Below are 22,577 nucleotides of genomic sequence, written 5' to 3'. Positions count from 1 at the left end.
GATCAAGATTTCAAAATTTGTTGGGTATCCACCCCATAAGAGGTTCGTATATTTGCTTGTCCATTCCAGGTTCTTATTTTGAACTATGTTGAAATATTATCGAACATCCACATCGTTACAATTGGAATATTATCGAGCCTCCACCTCGTTACAGTTGGAATATTATCAAGCCATCCACTTTATTACAGTTGGAATATTATCGAGCTACCACCTCGTTACAATTGGAATATTATCGAGTCATCCACCTCGTTACAGTTAGAATATTATCGAGCATCAACCTAGTTACAGTTGGAATATTATCGAGCCATCCACCTCGTTACAGTTGGAATATTATCGAGTTTCCACCTTGTTACAGTTGGAATATTATCGAATCATCCACCTTGTTACAGTTGGAATATTATCGAGTCATCCACCTCATTACAGTTGAAATATTATCGAGTAATCAACCTTGTTACAATTGAAATATTATCGAGTCATACACCTCGTTACAATTGGAATATTATCGAGTCATACATCTCGTTACAGTTAGAATATTATCGAGCCATCCACCTCGTTACAGTTGGAATATTATCAAGTCATCCACCTCGTTACAGTTGGAATATTATCGAGCATCCACATCGTTGCAGTTGGAACATTATCAAGCCATATGGCTCGTTGCCGAGATCATCGGAGTTTGCCATGCACAAAGCAAGCAATGACATCTCCAAGTCCTTAACAAATCATGAGTTGTAATGCACATACTATTTTCAAGAAAACATCATCTGTATTTTTCAAGGGAGAATTATCTTCATACATCACAAGAAGATCAACATCGACTGCATCATTTTCTTTGCAAAAATGACATCAATAGAACTTTCAACAACGACGTCAAGAGGAACTATTAACATATTACATCAGCCTATTTTATTACTTCGACATCAAAGAAAGAGTACATTGAAAATTATATTGCAAATATAATATACAAGCTTTATTTGATTTACATCAAGCTGGAGGAAGCTGGCGTCAAATGTCCAATGAGAACAATTGAGTGTCAACACGATAAAAGACACTATCTCCCCATTTGAATTGCGTGTTATGCTAATGAGTTTTATCTCAGTCTTTTCCGAGAGCATCCCAAGATGATGAATTCTCAAAGCAAACCACAGGTGCAGACGACATCAAAAGAAATGCAACACAGCGTGAAACTTTTTCTTAGCAGCGAATTAGGGACATAGTCCAAAGAGGAATACGCGAGTTGAGGAACGACTTCCACCACAATCAAACCACACCCCTATTAAATGGCATGTGGGTTTTTTCTTAGTTTTGTCGGTTCCAATTTCGCATCCGGTAATTTTTTGGGGTTCACCGGAAGCAGCTTTCCAATCTGAGTGACACTATGCCAAGAGTTTTGACAGTTATGATTGTGTAAGTTCTTAATTATGGGTGTGAAGCGCGCCACATTCATGACTAAGAGGTTGCAAGTCTCCTTTTCATACTCGACCTACTTTGTCATTTTCCAGAACCAAAGGTTATATCGCATAATAGATTTCCTTTTCAACCTATTGAGTCGAACTACAAACAACCTGATTCCTAAGGTTTAGGGATATGTAGGCGGGATCAATGTTGAAAACTCAGTTGTATTCCAACATTCTCTCTTGCATCATATTCCTAAGCATTTTGATTTCTTTATAATTCAATATCAGAATGACCTTTGAATTCTTTTGAAGTCCTGCGTTAAATCAACGTGTCGAACTACAAGTATGTAGGAGACCCATTTCCAAGATTCGGCCATAATTCCTAAAGTTCGTACCAAAAGCTCTTTTTTGAAATATGAAGATGTGGTCGGTCAAAATTGGATTTGTCAATTTCATTTGCTTCAAATTTCTTTCATCAATCCAAATCAAACGAGGGTCAGTTGTTGACACCCAATTTTGGACAACCATAATATATATTAATCATCGAGTTTTGTAAATTCCAAACAATTTGAAATAATTAGTTTTTATAAAGTTCGAAATATTTTTTCCTGTTATTTTTAATTAATTTTATCATTTTTCATAATTTTTAAATAATATATATGTTATTATATAATTTTATATATAATTAGTACATTGTATAAATATTCAAAAATCATCTCAAAAGATTTTATTTCTTATTTAAATACTCCATAGTGTCAAGTTAATCAGTTTATAGTTAAGTTATTTGTTTATTTTGTTAAGATTATGAAGCTCGTTAATTAATTAATATTAATTCGGCTTTTTTTAATTCTTAACCGAATTTACAAATTAATTCAAAATGGCTATATCTTAAACTTCAAGACCTAACCCCCTCTTTGACCTCCAACTTAACTCAATTTTGAACCCAAATTTTCAGTGGTCCACTTCATAACTTTTAGGCACAATTATTTTCACCAATTCCTCCACGAATTGGCCCATGTTTTGAGCCCATTCCAGTAACCAATTTCAATTCCAACTCCAACAAAGACCCAAACCCATTCCTTACATACAACAATGTGCAACAAAAACAAAAGAACGACCCAGTACATCGTTCTTCTTCACGATGCAGAATCCCGCGAAATCGAAGCCCAAAATCGTAAACAGCAACCCAGAAACCAGAATCCGAGTCCAGCGCTTGTCCCTCTCTTTCTCTCCTCTCGACATGTCTTCTTCGTACGGGAATATTCTAGAAAAAATATCCAGGTGTTTGCATCTCAATGCCTTCCTCGTCCTTGCTCGAGAATCAAGGGTTCCAAAATGTTTTTTCGTTAAGAACAATACAATTTCCAACTGTGGGAACCTTATCTCTTAAGGAGTTCGAATTTCAAATTTTGAAGTCTATCCTAAAATCTACCTATTTTCCCCCTCAAACCAGCCCTCATTCTCATCTATTTAAACCCTATCTTCTTCATTAATTTTGGGATTGGGGAAATTTATTGGTAGAAAACAGTGAGAAAAATACAAAAACAAACTGAAATTCATCAAGCTAATGGCGAGTGGCTAATGACGAAACACTCTTTGTATGATGGTTATTTAGGTGCAAAAGAAATTAAGAACAAGGGTCATGTAATATGTAAGATAAAGAAGAAGGGGAAATCCACTAGCGATGAAAATATGAATGACGTTGAAGAACTTATTGATTCATCTTTGCAATTTAAACATGACATTATTGTATATCTCGTAAAATATAAATAGACATACATAAATTATTGTACATTATCTAACGCTACAAATGTTTAAATAAGGTCTTCTGGATTATAGTTTTAAACTTTTTTCCAATTGATCCAATTATAACACAAACTTATTAAAAATATTCTAGAAGTATTTAAAAATATATTTAACATTTCACCTAATTGAGTATACCAAATAGAATATCATTTTTTAATTGTATATTATTTCGTATTACATTTAATTATAAAATAGGTTTAAATCATCTTGATTTGCAGTTGCCTTGATGAAAATGATAAGTTTTTATTCTTTCGTTTTGTGAAAATAGTATTCGAAAAAATGCAGTGTATTGTATTTTTGCCAAAATGTATTGCATTGTGAATTCAATTTTGGAACAGATTGGACTTTATGTCCGATGCATAACCTTCTGAACAATCTTTGTGCAAATGATATTAAATTGTATTAAAAATAATGCTTGACTATCATAGTAAATTTGATTAGGAAAAAAAATATTTTATTGCTTAAAATCTGGTTAGAGGGGAGATGAGATAAATCAAGTGATACTTTGTTCCTTTTTTAGTATCACGTTACATTTTTTATAGTCAATTTAACTAACTTTTAAGGCTAAATTAGATTATGTTACTTTAATATTTTTTAAATAAAAATTTAAATATTAAAAACTACACGTAAATTAATATAAATTGAATTACTTTTTTTGTACTTACATTTTTTATTCTCTAGGCATCTTATTAGCTCTTTTTAACTTTACTTAGATATTGGAGTGAGGCACGTGTTAGCCAAATTTAAGTAGTTGGCACGCCTTTCAAGTTTCAAAGCAAACTCCGTCAAAATTTAGGAATATAAATACGTAATTAAGGAAATAAAGTAATTTGAGAGAAGTAATTAAGTAACTTTAGTTTGTTAGTTATAGTTATAGGAGTAATTAAGGAAATAAAGTAACTTGAGTTTGTTAAGTAATTAAGAGTTTTTTTCCATAATGGAAATAAGATGTGTATAAATAGATAAACTATCTTTGTTTAGACTTCATAATTCACATAATTAGTTTAGGTTAATTCTGGATCGAGAAACAATGTCGAAGCCAATGGGAATACGTTTTCATCCTACTGATACGGAGCTAATCAACTATCTTAAGAAGTTTTTCAAAGGCGAATTATGTTTGAATCAACAATGTCCTATCCAGTTTGCGGATATATATGGAGATCAACCACCATGGGAGATATATATTTGGAGCTAATTCTGAAGAAAAGTTTCGTTACTTTATTACTCCTTTGAAGAAGCAGAAGATTGAATATAAAAGGTTTTCTAGAATTTATGCTAAAGGGACGCGGAAAGGGCAAACAGAGGAACATCTTATAAGGTGGAATCATAGGACGCCTGTGGTAGGGTTTAAGAGAAATTTCAAGTTTGAAACAAGTGAGTGTGGCCAAAATAAAACCTGGTTGATGGTAGAATATCATGTCACGGATAGTTTCTTTAAGGAAAATAATCATATTCTTAAAGAAGATTTTGTAGTGTGTCGACTAAAGATATATAATACACATCAAAATATTTATATCATTAAAATGGACTATGCAGTTGTATATAGTTCAATTTACAATTTGTCAATTATTTTTTTTACGGAGTACTTTTTAGGTGTTAACTGTTGCATCTGATCATACAAGGGATGCAATTTTGAATCACCTGTGCTCACCCTTTACTGAGGCTTTGATCTTAGCGTCTTGTGGTTAGAACACAGTTCACTGGTGGCTGTCTGTTATGTATCGATATGTGCATTGCAAATTTGAAGTTAAAAATGAATATGAGTAGTATTTTGTGACCTATTTTTGGCTTCACATAGTAAAGCAAAACTTATATGTGTACTCATTGTTAGAGTTGCTTCAGCTGATTGTTGATGTTAGCTGCACTTTGAATCTAACACGTTGATAGTTGTTTATTCATTTGAAAATCCAGAGCTTATATGATATCATAAGTGGTAACATGATGTATAGATCTCTGACACATGTCCGATGCTGAAAGGTCGAAAGGAGAAGTGTTATAAACTTTGAATGGAAGCCCTAGTAAACGGCGGCAGTAACTCTAACATCCGTGTCTAGGGCATACTGAAGCGCTGCAGATCCTAGCAGAGTATCATGAATGAAGGCCTAAGTGATGCTCATCAGTGTCGGAACAATGCCAAAAAAGGAATAAATAGGTGGTTTAGTATAGTTTTAATTTCTTGAATCAAATGTAAAATTCAAAATTTTTGTTGCTCCCTCATAATTTAGATGTCCTGAATACCTTTACTACTCTAGTTTGCTAATTACTCTGAATTACCTCTTAGATTGCATTTTTCTGTTGGCACATTTAACATTGTTCTGGAATTTTAATTAGAGTCTAGAACATGGGAGACATTGTTGGAAAAAAAATACTACAATATTGATATCGAACAAAAATTAAAATATAAATTAATTAGGAGTAAAGATTGTCATCGAACTATGCACTGCATCAGCTAATAACTAATTTTGCATAGTTCTCAAACGCATAAACAAGACACAACTAATGAGAATGCTAATGGTGAGTGGCTAATGACGGAATACTATTTGTATGATGGTTATTTGGATGCTAGAGAAATTAAGAACAAGGGTTATGTAATTTTTAAGATAAATAAGAAGAGAAAACCCAATGATGATAACGAAAACAGAGTTAGCGATGAGAATATGAACGACGTTGAAGAACTTATTGTGAAGTACTAGCTATTTTGGACAAGAAAGACGATGGTGATCCTAATATAGAATGCTTAGAATGACATTCATCAGCTAATATTGATCTTTAAAATATAGACATTGTAATGTAGAATATATCAATTAATATACTCTCAATTTTTCTTACCTTTCTTGTAATATAATATATATCGTACCTTTATTTCCTTTTTGTTTTGTCTATGCAATCAACTTCATACAAATATTTTGACTGTTTCTTGTCTTCCAACATTTATTAAATCAAATTTTACTTTCTTAAACCGTTAACGAAAAAATAAAATATAAAGTGTATATAGGTTTATTTTACACGACTATCTAAGTTCATCATGACTAAATCCTCATCGTCAATGACAAGTCTGAATGAAAGCGTAGCTTCATTCATGTTTTATTATCGCAAACTGGTTGATTAACAAGAAGTTAGTGTTACTATATAGCTCAACGTATCATAAGAAACATCAATGAATATGAAATAAACTACATATATTCTGTCATTATACACTCCTAACAACCATCATACAATATTTATGATCCAGCAAAAGTAGTCAGCAATATTTTATGTTAGTAACAATTTCTAAATTAAAAGCTTCCAAACATAAATGAATCCCCTCTAGGTTATAGCTCTTATGTGTATCAAGAGTGTTCAAGTTTACGTATTTAATCGTTACAATTCAATTTTGATTTATATACGTAATATAATTTTCCGACAAGAATGTTGACTAACCATCCCTGATTCTTCATTCGTTAAGTACTACAATATGAAAGTTGTTCATTCCTTGTGAACAAGAAGCAAAAATACTTGATTGACTTACCAAAGTAGTAGATGAGGGTACTATAAGTCTTGCTAGTACCTATATGCAATGATGTATTACACGATCGATCACTCACAGGCTAGAAACAACTTATGTCTAATAAATAGTGTTTCGATCGTATTCTCAGAAATTTCTTGATTATCAAAGAAAAAATAACAGTCTTGACTACAATGAATCAATGAATATTTTTTTTCCATTAATAGTATCACTTTCATTAATGACCCAAAAATATTTACAATCAATTTCATACGTTATATTCAAAAAATATGTATCTCAGATAAATATGAAATAGTTAGATACATTGTAATAACACAAAAAGTATATATGATAATATTAAGATACATGATAGAACACCATATACATATATGACAAGACTTGGATGCATGACATAACAAATTGTGTCAAATACATGTGTAAATTTTCAATAATACGTTAACCTTCAATCTTTCATTAGATACACACACTTAGTGGTATAAAATACTAAAAGTGGCAATATACGTAATTGTTTAAAAGTAGAGGTAAAATTAGTATATATGATAGTGATGTATGTCAAATAAAGTAGTTTATCCATAATTAAATCGGTGAAAAAAAATAGTAGTATTTTTTTATACGAAAAAATTAGAAAAAATTTCAATATTTCGATCAATTTCTTTTTAGTCATGACCTGATTTGGTAGAAAATGGGTAAAAAAAAATAAAAACCTATATTTCTAATAGTGATTAAAAGTAATGAAATAACAAAACTTACGTAGAGGATGAAAATCATTAGGATTGAGAATATTGTAATTGTTTTATTATTAAAATAAAATACATTTTATTGAATAATTAACATCAAAAAATTATTTCGTTCAAGGAATTAAAAAAAAACTTCCATATTCCGCCTACGAAAGGAAAAAAAAAAGTTTCTGAAGGTGACATAATTAGAACGGATAATTATAATTAGGATTAACATAAAAAATATTTTGATCAGGAGAAAAAAAAAAGGGATACGGTTCTTAATTAGAAGCCATGTGGCCATTTTTATATCTAAAGGTCAATATTCATTTAACTAAACTAACTCTTAAACCATAGTTGAAATTAATTGGTTTCCAATTTTGTTCTTTTTCCTTATTAGCATCATATTCCCTTGTTCTCTCGGATCACTTCTCTCTTCTTTTTTTTATAAATAATCATCAAATCATATTCCTCTTATTCTCTATCAGCTCTCTCTTTTTGTTTAAATAATTATCATATCATATTTCCCTTATTCCTCGGATCATTTCTCTCTTTATATTTAAATAATTATCACTTTTTTCTTAGTAACTAGGAGTGATTAATCTATAAAACTACTATACGCCCACTCGCCCAGTAATTAACTTGTTCATCATCTATTACAACGTAATAATTAGGGTTTAAGTTTTTTCTTTTTTAGCTAAAATAATGGCTCGAGGTAAGGGAAGTCGGTTGGGCTATAGTTTTTCACCTAAGAATATAGAAGTCATGAAGTATTTAGTAGGATTTACGAGAGATGAACCACTACCCAACCAAAATCAATATATGGAGGTCGTTAATCTTTACGCGGAGAACGAACCGTGGCAGATTTTTGAAGGCACTAATAGCTACACATGTTACTTCATAACGCCCCAAAAGAAACAAAATCTGAAATGGAAAAAAGTTTCGCGAACTGTGGGGAAGGGTACGTGGAAGCCACAAGGAAAGGGAAAAGAGGTTTTTGACAATAAAGGTAGACTCATGGGGTACGTGAAAAGTTTGAAGTACACCTACGGTAAAAGTGATAACAAGAATGTCAATGGCGAGTGGCTAATGACGAAATACTATTTGAATCAGGGGCGGCTCTGCCTTATAAAAGTTAAGGCATGTGCCTTAGGCCCCCAATTTTGGAAGGCCTCAAATTTTTATCAAGAATAAATTATGTGTTTTTTTTTTATTAAAAAAATTAATTATTTATAATAAAAAGTATATATATATATTTATTATATTTCTTTTCTAACATTCACATTATTTATTTTTTTAAACTCATTTTTGCTTAAAGTTTGTCAACTTATTGCTTATAGAATTGTGCTAACAATTCATATAATGATTGCTTTAATAAAATAATATTTTTCAACGTTAATTGATAAAATTTTACCTAAAACTAATCATTTTAAATAAAAAGAAGTACTCGAAAAAATCATTTATAAAAAAAATTAAGTAATAATTTGCATCTAAATAGTTATAAAAATAATTTTTAAAATAAATATATATGAAATTTGTTAGGCCTCAATTGAAATTTTTCTTTAGGCCCCCAATTACGTTGAGCCGTCCCTGATTTGAATGATGGTTATTTGGAGGCTAGAGAAATTAAGAACAAGGGTTATGTAATTTGTAAGATAAAGAAGAAGAGAAAACCCAATGATGATAACGAAAATGGAGTTAGCGATGAGAATATGAATGGCATTGAAAAACTTATTGATTCATCTTTACAATTAGACGACGACATTAATGTAGAGGAAGACGATGTTGGGAATGAAGTACTTGCTACTTTGGACAAGGAAGACGATGGTGATCCTAATGTAGAATGCTTAGAGGGACATCCATAAGCTAATATTGATCTTGAAAATATTGACTTGTATTATAGAATTTATCAATTAGTATACCCTCATTTTTTCTTACATTTCTGGTAATATAATATACATCGTACCTTTATTTTCCTTTTGTTTTCTCTATGCAATCAAGTAGATACAAAAATTTTGACTGATTCTTTTATTCCAACGTAATAAATCAAATCATCGACAAGAAGAGATGGAGCTACAACTCCTCGTGGACTAAAATCAGTCATATGAACATCTGAATGATTTCAAGTTGATTAACAAGTTATAGTCTAATATAATACACCTGCTTCCAAATCAATTAACACCTTACCACTCACTCCGGTCCCCAGCAATGACAAATTAAAAATTAATTAATAGAGAGAACTAAAGTCATTTCCGATAAGAAAATATTGTTGTCGTTATAATAGTTAGCACAAAACCACATTTCTAGTAATCATAACGCATAAACAGGCTCCTAAACTTGTTGGGTTTTTCCTCTTAGGTACCTCAACTATGCACCATCTGCCTATTAATTCTTTGAACCACCCAGAATTTGTACATTTTAAACACTATTGACTGACATGGCAAAAAACTTTAGCAAATAATTTTATTGATTGTGCACGTGAAATCTACCTTCCTCACGTGGAAAGTGAAACCAATCAATTCTTAAACACATTCTTACATTAGCGCCACATGTGCATTTCCCAAACCGAAAAACCTAAAGCCTCTTCATTTTCCAGCAAAACACTTCTGACTCAAAGTGCAGTGGTTCTAAACGAAAAAATCCTAGAAATTGGTCTTATTTTCAGTGACATTTATGCAAGTTACAACTAAAATTTTCAGATTTTGAAGTGATTTTGAGTGTTTTGTTGAAAGTATCATCGAAGATTGCAGACGAGTTTAGAGTTCATTAATCACAATTTTGGAGTTTAACCTAGTGAGGTAAGTTCATTCCCTAATTTCTATTTCATTTTAATTAATTGTTGTAACATGATATATAGTGCATTTTTACTAGGGAAAATTGTATATAAATAGCATACTATTAATTCAAATTAAATGCTATATATAAACATAGTTTTGTACCCCATAGTAAACTGTTGCTATTTCGCCTCTGGTGAATCTCGCTCGCCACTCTCGTTCTCAATGGCAGTCTCCCTCGCCTCTCTCGCTTTTATACAAACACTATAAAATGTGTTTGTGTTTGTATAAAGCGAGAGAAAATTGTATACATACATATATTTTCGTTTCTCTCTCTCCCCTCTCCCAGATCTCGCTCGCCACTCTCACTTGCCTCTCTCACTTTATACAAACACAAATGTATACATTGTGTTTGTATTTGTATAAAGTGAGAGAAAATTGTATATACAAATACAAATTCATATATTTTCGTCCTATACACTTATGATTATACAAATACAATCTTCCCCTGCCCATTTTTCTTTTGTCTTTTTCTCTTTCCAGCTTTATACAAACACAAATTAATTATACAATTGATCTTTTGTATATGTATACCGAAACAGAAACAAATTAGACAACTGCTTTCTTTTGTATATGTATAGCGAAATATACATATGTATATTTACTATGGAGCGCAATTATGCAAACTATAGTTATAGCATACAAATATGATTTTTATGTTTGCTATATGTGAAAGTTGTTCTTTTTACTATTATATTATTGTGATGGTGTGTGGTTAATATCTGGAAAAAGTTAGGGTTTTTTTTTGTTCTTATTATTCATAACGTGTCAGGAAATTTTGGGGCTTTGTTTCAAAGAATCTTATGGACAACATTATTATAACTCATTTTCATCATGATAGTGAATTTATTCAAGACAAAAAATGAGATTACTTATATTTGGGAAAACGAGGTGGAATATGTTAGTATCAATAAATATATCAGATAAGGGCTCTCCCAATACCTGCTTTCTAATTGCTCTTGTTGAAACTCCCATCTAGTTTAGTTCACACAAAAAGATCTAACTTCTAACTATATATTGTAGCATTATGATAATTTCTAAGCTAAGGCCTGAATCATTCTTCATTTGTGTGTAAGGTCGTATCAGGTATGACAAATAAATTATTCTTAGGTGTTAAGGTAAATTTTGTAGTGTTGAAATGGATTTGGCTATGAATTAAGGTCACAAGTATCTCCTAGCACAAAGTTGAGTTGAAAGTTTCTTTACCGATTAAATTTTGATATAAGAATCTACTTAAAGAAATGACTTTGTAGTTGAACTCAATGAAAAGTTGAGTGTTGTGGATGTTTTTGAACGTTTAAATTTTCCTTTTTTCGAGCAGTAAAAATGTTGTTATTTAATTTATTTGTTTAGTTATCAACATATAATAGACCCTTCTTAAAGTTTAAGAAAATTACTTATAAAAAAGTGTCAATATTTTTTTAAAAGAAAAATGTTGAAGGAAATTATTTATTAAAGAGTTTCAAGATAAACTTAACTATGTAATAAATTCTCCTTAATGGTGATCATATCTTTATACCTTTCTTTTATGTTCTCCAAGAAAATTTCAAAAATGTAGGACTTATTTTAAGATGAATATTTTAACCAGCCTTATTAAATACACATTCCTTCTATCCCAATTTAGAGACCTGTCATTCTATGCATTCAAAATAACTATCCAATTTGTAATGCAATTATCTATTCCCCTAGTCCTCTTTTCTCTGGTGGTTTATCATTTATTATTCGATACTTATATTAAAAGAGCGGATTAATTTGAATTCAGCGATGCGTATATATACATTTTACTAGATTTTTTCTCATACCCAATAAGCTTAAACTCGAAACCTTTAATTATCCTTTAATTAAAAAGTCAAAGAGGCTATATATTTCCTTCCCACCACAGGTTTGTGGTGGTTAAACAAAACTCATTAAACACCTATGAAGGCAACTCCAACAAAACAAATTAGTAAGGATTTAAGTTGTACCATATACACTTATTAGCAAGTACGATATCTTTGCAAAACCGAATTGATAAGTTTTTCAACGTCATCCATATTCTCATCCCACCGAACCAACTCATGACTTGAAAGCATATTGAGGAGGACAATCCACGTAGCTTTGTTTGACAAATTAATGTCCTAAACGGTATACATTGCGTTTTTTTTAGTTCCTTTTCCTAGCCAGTGTGCTGTAATGTTGAATGTGAATATGCCTTGTTTGCGTTATTCTCTTGAAGAAAGGTAAACAAACTAGAGTGTCACCATACGTTGACGTTAGCTTACATGATGGTGATCAAAATGTAGGGACATCCATATGATGTCGATCTTGACGATATAGACTTTGTATTATAGAATTTATCAATTAGTATTCTATCAAGTTTCATACGTTTCTTGTAATTAGCTAATAATTGATCATGGGAAACTGATGACGTTATAGTATATATCGTCCTTTATTTTCTTTTTGTTTTGTCTATGCAGTCAACTTCATACAAATATTTTGATTGTTTCTTGTCTTCCAACATGTATTAAATCAAATTTTACTTTCTTAAACCGTTAACGAAAAATAAAATATAAAGTGTATATATGTTTATTTTACACGACTATCTAAGTTCATCATGACTAAATCCTCCTCGTCAATGACAAGTCTGAATGAAAGCGTAGCTTCATTCATGTTTTATTATCGCAAACTGGTTGATTAACAAGAAGTTAGTGTTACCATATAACAAGAAGTTAGTCGTTAATCTTTACGCGGACAACGAACCGTGGCAGATTTTTGAAGGTGCTAACAGATACACACGTTACTTCATAACGCCCCAAAAGAAACAAAATTCGAAATGGAAAAGAGTTTCGCGAACTGCGGGGAAGGGTACGTGGAAGCCACAGTGGAAGCCACAAGGAAAGGGAAAAGAGGTTTTTGACAATAAAGGTAGACTCATGGGGTACGTGAAAAGTTTGAAGTACACCTACGGCAAAAGTGATAACAAGAAAGCTAATGGTGAGTGGCTAATGACGGAATACTCTTTGTATGATGGCTATTTGGGTGCTAGAGAAATTAAGAACAAGGGTTATGTGATTTGTAGGATAAAGAAGAAGAGAAAACCCAATGATGATAACGAAAACGGAGTTAGCAATGAGAATATGAATGATGTTGAAGAACTTATTGATTCATCTTTGCAATTAGAAGACGACATTAATGTAGAGGAAGATAATGTTGGGGATGAAGTACTTGCTATTTTGGACAAGGAAGACGATGGTGANAAAAAAAGAATTCAATAATGGTTGAGTGGCCGTTTTTGTTTAGGAAATTTTTTAGAAAAACACAATTATCTAACTTATTTTGTAAAAATATACCTCAAAACTTATATAACAATTCTTTAGCCCAAAAAAAAAAAAAAACATTTTTGTCGTTTGTACAAAACCACATTTCTAGTCACTATTTCACTATTTTCTTAGAATAGTGTTTAAAAAACCCGGTATACAACATCATACATAGTTATATAGTAATATACAATTTTATTTTATAACAATGTTTATAAACTTATATACAATATTATACACCTAATATATAACAATATATAAAATTCTATACAACAATATACAATATTATATACTACTATACATAATCTGACTTCGTCTTCTTTCTTGAATTTAAGCACTAGATTCATCCAAAACACCGAAAAAAACTACATCAAATCACCCTAAATTTCAAATCTAGGTTCCTTAATACGTATCTAATCATTTGTAGCAATACTCATTCGACAAGAAGCCTATAAACAAAAATACAACTTTTTAAATTTTTAAATTTTGAGCTAATCACAAAAGTTGAAACAAATCGTAAATATAAACTTTGTAATCGCTTGTAAAGCACGGGAAGAAGCAAATAAAATGAAAGTCAAACCCCAACATATAAGCAACGGTATCGTATTATTTCTCACACGTATAAATTGGTTTTGAGAACTTTACAAATTTTTTGATAAATAAAATCCCAAAATAGAATTGTTCAAGTAATTCAATAGGCCTTTGTCGACAATGCACTACATTCAATTACAACTGTCCACAATACTAAGAGAATTGTTATTTTGCTCAAATAAATAATTTAATAACTAGGTATCTCAATCTAAATTTTCATTATTATGGATCAAAACATAAATATTTATTTTTGGTATTCAGAGTAATTTTAGATAAAATTGTGACCATCTTGTTTTCAATGGAGATGCGTAAAGATAAAATTAGGCTTGGTAAGAAGAGAGTGTCATGATTTGTTATCGACCCTAGTTTTATCTCTATACATCCCAATAAAAATCAAGATAATCACATCCTAATTCAAATATACTTTGAGAACATGACTGAAATAGATATTTATGCTTTGTTCAGTAACAATGAAAATATGGATCAAGATAACCATTTTGATTTTTCATTTGAGTGAAGTAACGATTCTACTAGTTTAGTGGGCAGTTGTAATAGAATTTTGTGCCTTGACGCCACCGACTTGTTGAATTACTTGAACCAATTCTATTTTTGAAATCCATCTATTAGAAAGTCTGTGAAATTTTTAGAACCAATTTATACATATGAAAAGTGTCATACCTGTGCTAATACGTTGGAGCTCACTGTTATGTGTGAAAAATAGAGAGTAAGGAGAGAGAAGTTAGTGCTTGAAAATCTCTATCTCTCAATTTGCATTAGAGAAAGCAATGGAGGGGTGAAATATTAAGGACCAAAAGAAAGATATTTATAGTTGGTGTGGGATGTTCTTACAAGATAATATTTGAAAATTTATAAATAACATTCTATATATAAATATTTACATTAGATTTGGTCCAAAGTCAAAATTAGACCAAATATATCAATTTTAAAAACATACCAAAAAATATTGTATTGTTAGCAAGTAAATCAACATCTTAAAATAGGTAAATGAATTATTTAATAGGGTTTACGAGAGATGAACCACTTCTCAGTAAGAATCAATATATGCAGGTGGTTAATCTTTACGCGGACAATGAACCATGACAGATTTCTGAAGGCGCTAGCAGCTACACACATTACTTCATAACGCCCAAAAGAAAAAGATCCGAAACGGAAAAGAGTTTCGCGAAATGGTGGGAAGTGTACATGGAAGCCGCAAGGAAAGGGAAACGAGGTGTTTGACAACAAAGGTAGACTTATGGGGTACGTGAAAAATTTGAAGTATACCTACGGCGAAAGTGATAACAAGAATGCTAATGACGAGTGGCTAATGACGGAATACTATTTGTATGATGGTTATTTGGATGCTAGAGAAATTAAGAACAAGGGTTATGTAATTTGTACGATAAAGAAGAAGGGAAAATCTACTAGCGATGAGAATTTGAATGACGTTGAAGAACTTATTGATTCATCTTTGCAATTAGAAGATGACATTAATGTAGAGGAAGACGATGTTGGAGATGAAGTACTTGCTATTTTGGACAAGGAAGACGATGGTAATCCTAATGTAGAGTACTTAGAGGGACATCCATAAGCTGATATTGATATTGAAAATATAGACTTGTATTATAGAATTTATCAATTAGTAAACTCTCAATTTTTCTTACCTTTCTTGTAATATAATAATACATCATACCTTTATTTTCTTTTTGTTTTGTCTATGCAATCAACTTCATACAAATATTTTGACTGTTTATTGTCTTCCAACATCTATTAAATCAAATTCTACTTTCTCAAACCATTAATGAAAAATAAAATATAAAGTGTATATAGGTTTATTTTACACGGTAATCTAAGTTCATCGGTAAATACTCATCAAAGAGTAGCTTCATCACCCTGAGGACAGGTAACAGATCATGTTTCATTATCGCAAACTGGTTGTAGTGTTACTGTTACCATAAAGCTCAACTTATCTTAAGAAACATCAATGAATAGCAAAGTTACAAACAAAAAGGTAAACCGTCAATAACAAACAGAGAGAGAGGCACACAAGTCAAAATTAGGCAAAATGGTAACACTAATTTCCAATAAAGAGAGAGGCTGCCGATGACAATTATGTCGTCGACATAGACAAGGACGAATATTGTGTCACCTATACCTTATTTGACAAGTACCCGTGAGGGCATTGTAGCATGCCCGATCGAGGGATTGTTTCAAGCCATAGATTAGTAGTAGGACAAACCGATATATATATTTTTGTACCATTCTCAAAATAAATCAAATTATCACACAAATATCACATCGATTAGTAGTAGGACAAACCTATGTATATATTTTTAAAACTTATTAAAAGTAATAAATAACAAGTCACGTACTCAATAAAAATCATTAGGATTAAAAATATAGTAATTGTTTTGTTGAATAATTAAGAATAAAAAAAAAAAAAGTTTCCAGAAGTTTCCAAATAGTTGACGGTGATTCACTTTACAAATAACTCCAAACAACTAATTCAAAAAAGCACAAAAAACAAAAGTTATCAAAAGGGTCATTTCCCAAAAAATAATGTGATTAGAAGTTCAACTTTCGAATTAATCAGTCGTTATAGTAATTAACTTGTTCATCTCCAATTACAAAATAATTAGGGTTAAGTTTTGTTTAGATCTATAGCTCTATTCATATTATTGTTTCTTCAATTTATCAATCACTAAAATAATGGCTCGAGCTAAGATAAGTCGGTTGGGCTATATATATTCTCTTAAGAATATTGAACTCATGAATTACTTAGTAGGATTTACGAGAGATGAACCACTTTACGACCAGAATAAATTTATGGAGTTGGTTAATTTTTATGCGGATAATGTACCACAACTGATTTTTGAAGGCGCTAACAGCTACACACGTTACTTCATAACGCCCCAAAAGAAACAAAATACAAAATGGAAAAGAGTTGCGCGAACTGCGGGGAAGGGTACGTGGAAGCCACAAGGAAAGAGAAAAGAGGTGTTTGATAACAAAGGTATACGTATAGCGGGTTATGTGAAAAGTTTGAAGTACACCTACGGCAAAAGTGATAACAAGAATGCTAATAGCGAGTGACTAATGACGGAATACTCTTTGTATGATGGTTATTTAGAGTAAACCTACGGCAAAAGTGATAACAAGAATGCTAATGGCGAGTGGCTAATGACGAAACACTTTTTGTATGATGGTTATTTAGGTGCAAAAGAAATTAAGAACAAGGGTCACGTAATATGTAAGTTAAAGAAGAAGGGAAAATCCACTAGAGATGAAAATATGAATGACGTTGAAGAACTATTGATTCATCTTTGCAATTTGAAGATGACATTATTGTATATTTCGTAAAATATAAACAGACATACATAATTTATTGTACATTATCTAAACGCTACAAATGTTTAAATAAGGTCTTCTGGATTATAATTTTAAACTTTTTTCCAATTGATCCAATTATTACACAAACTTATTAAAAATATTCTAGAAGTATTTAAAAATAAAATTAACATTTCACCTAATTGAGTATACCAAATAGAATATCATTTTCTAGTTGTATATTATTTCGTATTACATTTAATAATAATATAGGTCTAAATCATCTTGAATTACAGTTGCCTTGATGAAAATGATGAGTTTTTATCCTTTCGTTTTGTGAAAATAGTATATTCGAAAAAATGCAGTGTTTTGTCAAAATGTATTGCATTGTGAATTCAATTTTGGAACAGATTGGACTTTATGTCCGATGCATAACCTTCTGAACAATCTTTGTGCAAATGATATTAAATTGTATTAAAAATAATGCTTGACTATCATAGTAAATTTGATTAGGAAAAAAAATATTTTATTGCTTAAAATCTGGTTAGAGGGGAGATGAGATAAATCAAGTGATACTCATGTTCCTTTTTAATTGTCACGTTACATTTTTTGATAGTCAATTTAATTAACTTTTAAGGTTAAATTAGATTATGTTACTTCAATATTTTTAAATATTAAAAAATATACAAAAATAATATAAATTGAATTACTTTTTTTTGTACTTACATTTTTTATTCTCTAGGCATCTTATTAGCTCTTTTTAACTTTACTTAGATATTGGAGTGAGGCACGTTTAAGTAGTTGGCGCGCCTTTCAAGTTTCAAAGCAAACACCTCTAAAATTTAGGAATATAAATACTACTTCCTCTGTCCCTAATTACTTGTCTACTTTTGAATTGACACGCCTATTAAGAAAATAATTAATGACATAGTGAGTTTACCATTTTAATTACCTCTATTAATTATGAAGTGGATGAAAAGTTCTACATTTTTCAAAATAATTAGTCATTTAATTGAGGATATAATAGGTAAAAAAATTTTGTCCTTTCTTGATTTGTCAAAATGAAAAAGTAATTAGGGACAACTATAAAAGAAAAAGTAGACAAGAAATTAGGGACAGAGAGAGTAGTTAAGGAAATAAAGTAATTTGAGAGAAGTAATTAAGTAATTTTAGCTTGTTAGTTATAGTTATAGTAGTAATTAAGGAAATAAAGTAACTTGAGTTTGTTAGTTACAGTTATAGTAGTAAAAGGAAATAAAGTAACTTGAGTTTGTTCGTTACAGTTATAGTAGTAATTAAGGAAATAAAGTAACTTGAGTTTGTTAAGTAATTAAGAGTTTTTTTCCATTATGAAAATAAGATGTGTATAAATAGATAACTATCTTTGTCTAGACTTCATAATTCACATAATTAGTTCAGGTTAATTCTGGATCGAGAATCAATGGTGAAGCCAATGGGAATACGTTTTCATCCTACTGATACGGAGCTAATCAACTATCTTAAGAAGTTTTTCAAAGGCGAATTATGTTTGAATCAACAATGTCCTATCCAGTTTGCGGATATATATGGAGATCAACCACCATGGGAGATATTTGGAGCTAATTCTGAAGAGAAGTTTCATTACTTTATTACTCCTTTGAAGAAGCAGAAGATTGAATATAAAAGGTTTTCTCGAATTTGTGCTAAAGGGACGTGGAAAGCGCAAATTGGGGAACATCTTATAAGGAGGAATCGTACGGCGTTTGTGGTAGGGTTTAAGAGAAATTTCAAGTTTGAAACAAGTGCGAGTGTGGCCAAAATAAAACCTGGTTGATGGTAGAATATCATGTCGCGGATAGTTTCTTTAAGAAAAATAATTATATTCTTAAAGAAGATTTTGTAGTGTGTCGAATAAAGAAGAAGATGGATAAAGAGAAAAACGTGGATCATGTTATGGAGGCACAAGATAGAGATGTTGCGGTAATTATTGATCTTATATATGTTGCTTGAACCTAATCATAATAACGACTACTTCACAACGGCAAGAGGCTACAACTTCTGAATATATATGATGTTCAAAACAGTACTTATGAAGCTACTACAATGGAAAATAGAGAGACAACGTTGGAAGTACAAGAAGGCCACCGAGTTGATGATATTAGAAACGATGAATTTTAGGAAAAGATGTATAGAACATTTGAGGACATTCCTGTTGATACGATTGGTTTCAGAATTCACACGTTCTACAAGATATATAATACACATCAAAATATTTATATTCTTATCGTTTGGTAGAGTGTATAAGAATATGCAAAAAAATGGTGCATTAGTTATGCAAGCATGATTTCTTATACATTGTTTGGTTTTATGTATTAGAAATAACAAATCTTGCATAATTTCTATTTAAAAATATATGTTTACAAAAATACCCTTCACACTTTATTTATTGACACACTTCCTTCGCAACAAAGTTTTTTGCTAAAACATTAAAAAAAAATCTTTGCTAAAACATCATTAACTCTTCTTTTTCTTTCTAAAAGTATTAAATAGTTGTACTATTTGAGTCAAAATATTTTTGTGAAAAGTTGGCAAAAAAAACTTTTTATCAAATTTATCGCCACAATAGTAAATTTTTTGATTCTACTATATTGAAATTAGATTATTTTTTTTTAAAATGATACTTAAGAGGCCATAAAGTTTATTAAGACACCAATAAATTAAAGGACATTGAAAAACAAATAAAAATAAAAATATATGACAAGAAAGAAAATGAAAAGAGAAGAAAATGTTAGGAAATATTTTTAAAAGGCTTTGAGGGAAATATTGTAATTATTTAATCTAATGCATGTGAACATGCTACGTATTACTAATACCTAGAATTACTTGGTATTAGTAATACACAACTTAATACACAATAGAGTGTATAACTAATGCAAGCATTAGTTATACATGACAAGAAAAAGTGTACCAAACAAGGTACTACTAATACACACACCTAATACATGCATTATATTTCCTAATACACTCTACCAAACGACTTTACTTCATTAAATGGATTATGCAGTTGTATATAGTTCAATTTACAATTTGTCAATTATTTTTCCTACGGAGTACTTTTAGGTGTTAACTGTTGCATCTGATCATACAAGGGATGCAATTTTGAATCACCTGTGCTCACCCTTTACAGAGGCTGTGATCTTAGCGTCTTGTGGTTAGAACACAGTTCACTGGAGGCTGTCTGTTATGTGTCGATATGTGCATTGCAAATTTGAAGTAAAGCAAAACTTATATGTGTACTCATTGTTAGAGTTGCTTCAGCTCATTGGCGGACCTACCTTGTGCATAATGGGTGCTTAAGCACCCACTATCTTTTGTGACAAACTTTACTATTTATGTATAAAATTTAGAATTTCGTTGAAATGTATTAATTAAGCACCCATTTTATGTAGTAATTTTTGAGTTAAAAAAACTTGAGCACCCATAATATAAAATTTCTAGATCTGCCGCTGCAGTTCAGCTGATTGTTGATGTTAGCTGCACTTTGAATCTAACACGTTGATAGTTGTTTTTTCATTTGAAAATTCAGAGCTTATATGATACCATAAGTGGTAACCCAGTGTATAGAGTCTAGCATATGCTCGATGCTGAAAGGTCGGAAAGAGAAGTGTTATAAACTTTGAATGGAAGTCCCAGTACACGGCGGCAGTAACTCTAACATCCGTGCCTAGGGCCTACTGAAGCGCTGCAGATCCTAGCAAAGTATCATGAATGAAGGCCTAAGTGATGCTCATTAGTGTCGGAACAACGCCAAAAAAGGAATAAATAGGTGGTTTAGTATAGTTTTAATTTCAATTGAATCAAATGTAAAATTCAAAATTTTTGTTGCTCCCTCATAATTTAGATGTCCTTAATATCTTTACTACTCTAGTTTGCTAATTACTCTGAATTACCTCTTAAATTGCATTTTTCTGATTGGCACATTTGACATTGTTCTGGAATTTTAATTAGAGAATAGAACATGGGAGACATTGTTGGAAAAAAAATACTACAATATTGATATCGGATAAAAATTAAAATATAAATTAATTAGGAGTAAAGATTGTCATCAAACTATGCTCTGCATCAGCTAATAAGTAATTTTGCATAGTTCTCAAACACATAAACAAGACACAACTAATGAGAATGCTAATGGCGAGTGGCTAATGACGGAATACTATTTGTATGATGGTTATTTGGATGCTAGAGAATTAAGAACAAGGATTATGTAATTTGTAAGATGAAGAAGAAGAGAAAACCCAATGATGATAACGAAAACGGAGTTAGCAATGAGAATAGAGGAAGACTGTGTTGGGGATGAAGTACTTGCTATATTGGACAAGAAAGACGATGGTGATCCTAATATAGAATGCTTAGAAGGACATTCATCAACTAATATTGATCTTGAAAATATAGACATTGTAATGTAGAATATATCAATTAATATACTCTCAATTTTTTTTACCTTTCTTGTAATATAATATATATCATACCTTTATTTTCTTCTTGTTTTGTCTATGCAATCAACTTCATACAAATATTTTGACTGTTTCTTGTCTTCATTAAATCAAATTTTACTTTCTTAAACCGTTAACGAAAAAATAAAATATAAAGTCTATATAGATTTATTTTACACGACTATCTAAGTTCATCATGACTAAATACTCATCGTCACTGACAAGTGTGAATGAAAGCGTAGCTTCATTCATGTTTTATTATCGCAAACTGGTTGATTAACAAGAAGTTAGTGTTACCATATAGCTCAACTTATCATAAGAAACATCAATGAATATGAAATAAACATCTCATTGCAAGATTCATCAGCAAAAAACTACATATATTCTGTCATTATACACTCCTAACAACCATCATACAATATTTATGATCCAGCAAAAGTAGTCAGCAATATTTTATGTTAGTAACAATTTCTAAATTAAAAGCTTCCAAACATAAATGAATCCCCTCAAGGTTATAGCTCTTATGTGTATCAAGAGTGTTCAAGTTTACGTATTTAATCGTTACAATTGAATTTTGATCTATATACATAATATAATTTTCTGACAAGAATGTTGACTAACCATCCCTGATTCTTC

General features: G+C 30.8%; 2 protein-coding genes and 3 pseudogenes across 2 annotated transcripts; all 5 read left to right on the top strand.

The window, feature by feature from the left end:
• The first annotated feature begins 4,230 nt into the window (after positions 1 to 4,230).
• LOC125876139 (NAC domain-containing protein 96-like) lies at positions 4,231 to 4,889 on the top strand (annotated as a pseudogene).
• Positions 4,890 to 8,126: 3,237 nt separating this feature from the next.
• Positions 8,127 to 9,286, top strand: LOC125876138 (NAC domain-containing protein 78-like). Its single transcript, XM_049557253.1, has 2 exons — positions 8,127 to 8,521; positions 9,013 to 9,286. The coding sequence occupies exons 1-2, from the start codon at positions 8,127 to 8,129 to the stop codon at positions 9,284 to 9,286; spliced, it is 669 nt and encodes a 222-aa protein (XP_049413210.1).
• A 3,881-nt stretch (positions 9,287 to 13,167) lies between these two features.
• LOC125876137 (uncharacterized) lies at positions 13,168 to 13,509 on the top strand. The gene has a single exon (XM_049557252.1). The coding sequence runs from the start codon at positions 13,168 to 13,170 to the stop codon at positions 13,507 to 13,509; it is 342 nt and encodes a 113-aa protein (XP_049413209.1).
• A 1,638-nt stretch (positions 13,510 to 15,147) lies between these two features.
• Positions 15,148 to 15,733, top strand: LOC125876136 (NAC domain-containing protein 68-like; annotated as a pseudogene).
• Positions 15,734 to 18,910: 3,177 nt separating this feature from the next.
• LOC125877045 (NAC domain-containing protein 96-like) lies at positions 18,911 to 19,706 on the top strand (annotated as a pseudogene).
• The last annotated feature ends 2,871 nt before the right edge of the window (positions 19,707 to 22,577 follow it).

This window comes from Solanum stenotomum, chromosome 9, assembly GCF_019186545.1.
Source record: "Solanum stenotomum isolate F172 chromosome 9, ASM1918654v1, whole genome shotgun sequence".
Classification (NCBI taxonomy): Eukaryota; Viridiplantae; Streptophyta; class Magnoliopsida; order Solanales; family Solanaceae; genus Solanum; species Solanum stenotomum.
The sequence above is the reverse complement of the archived record's forward strand: the minus strand, read 5'-3'. Positions and strand labels throughout refer to the sequence as shown.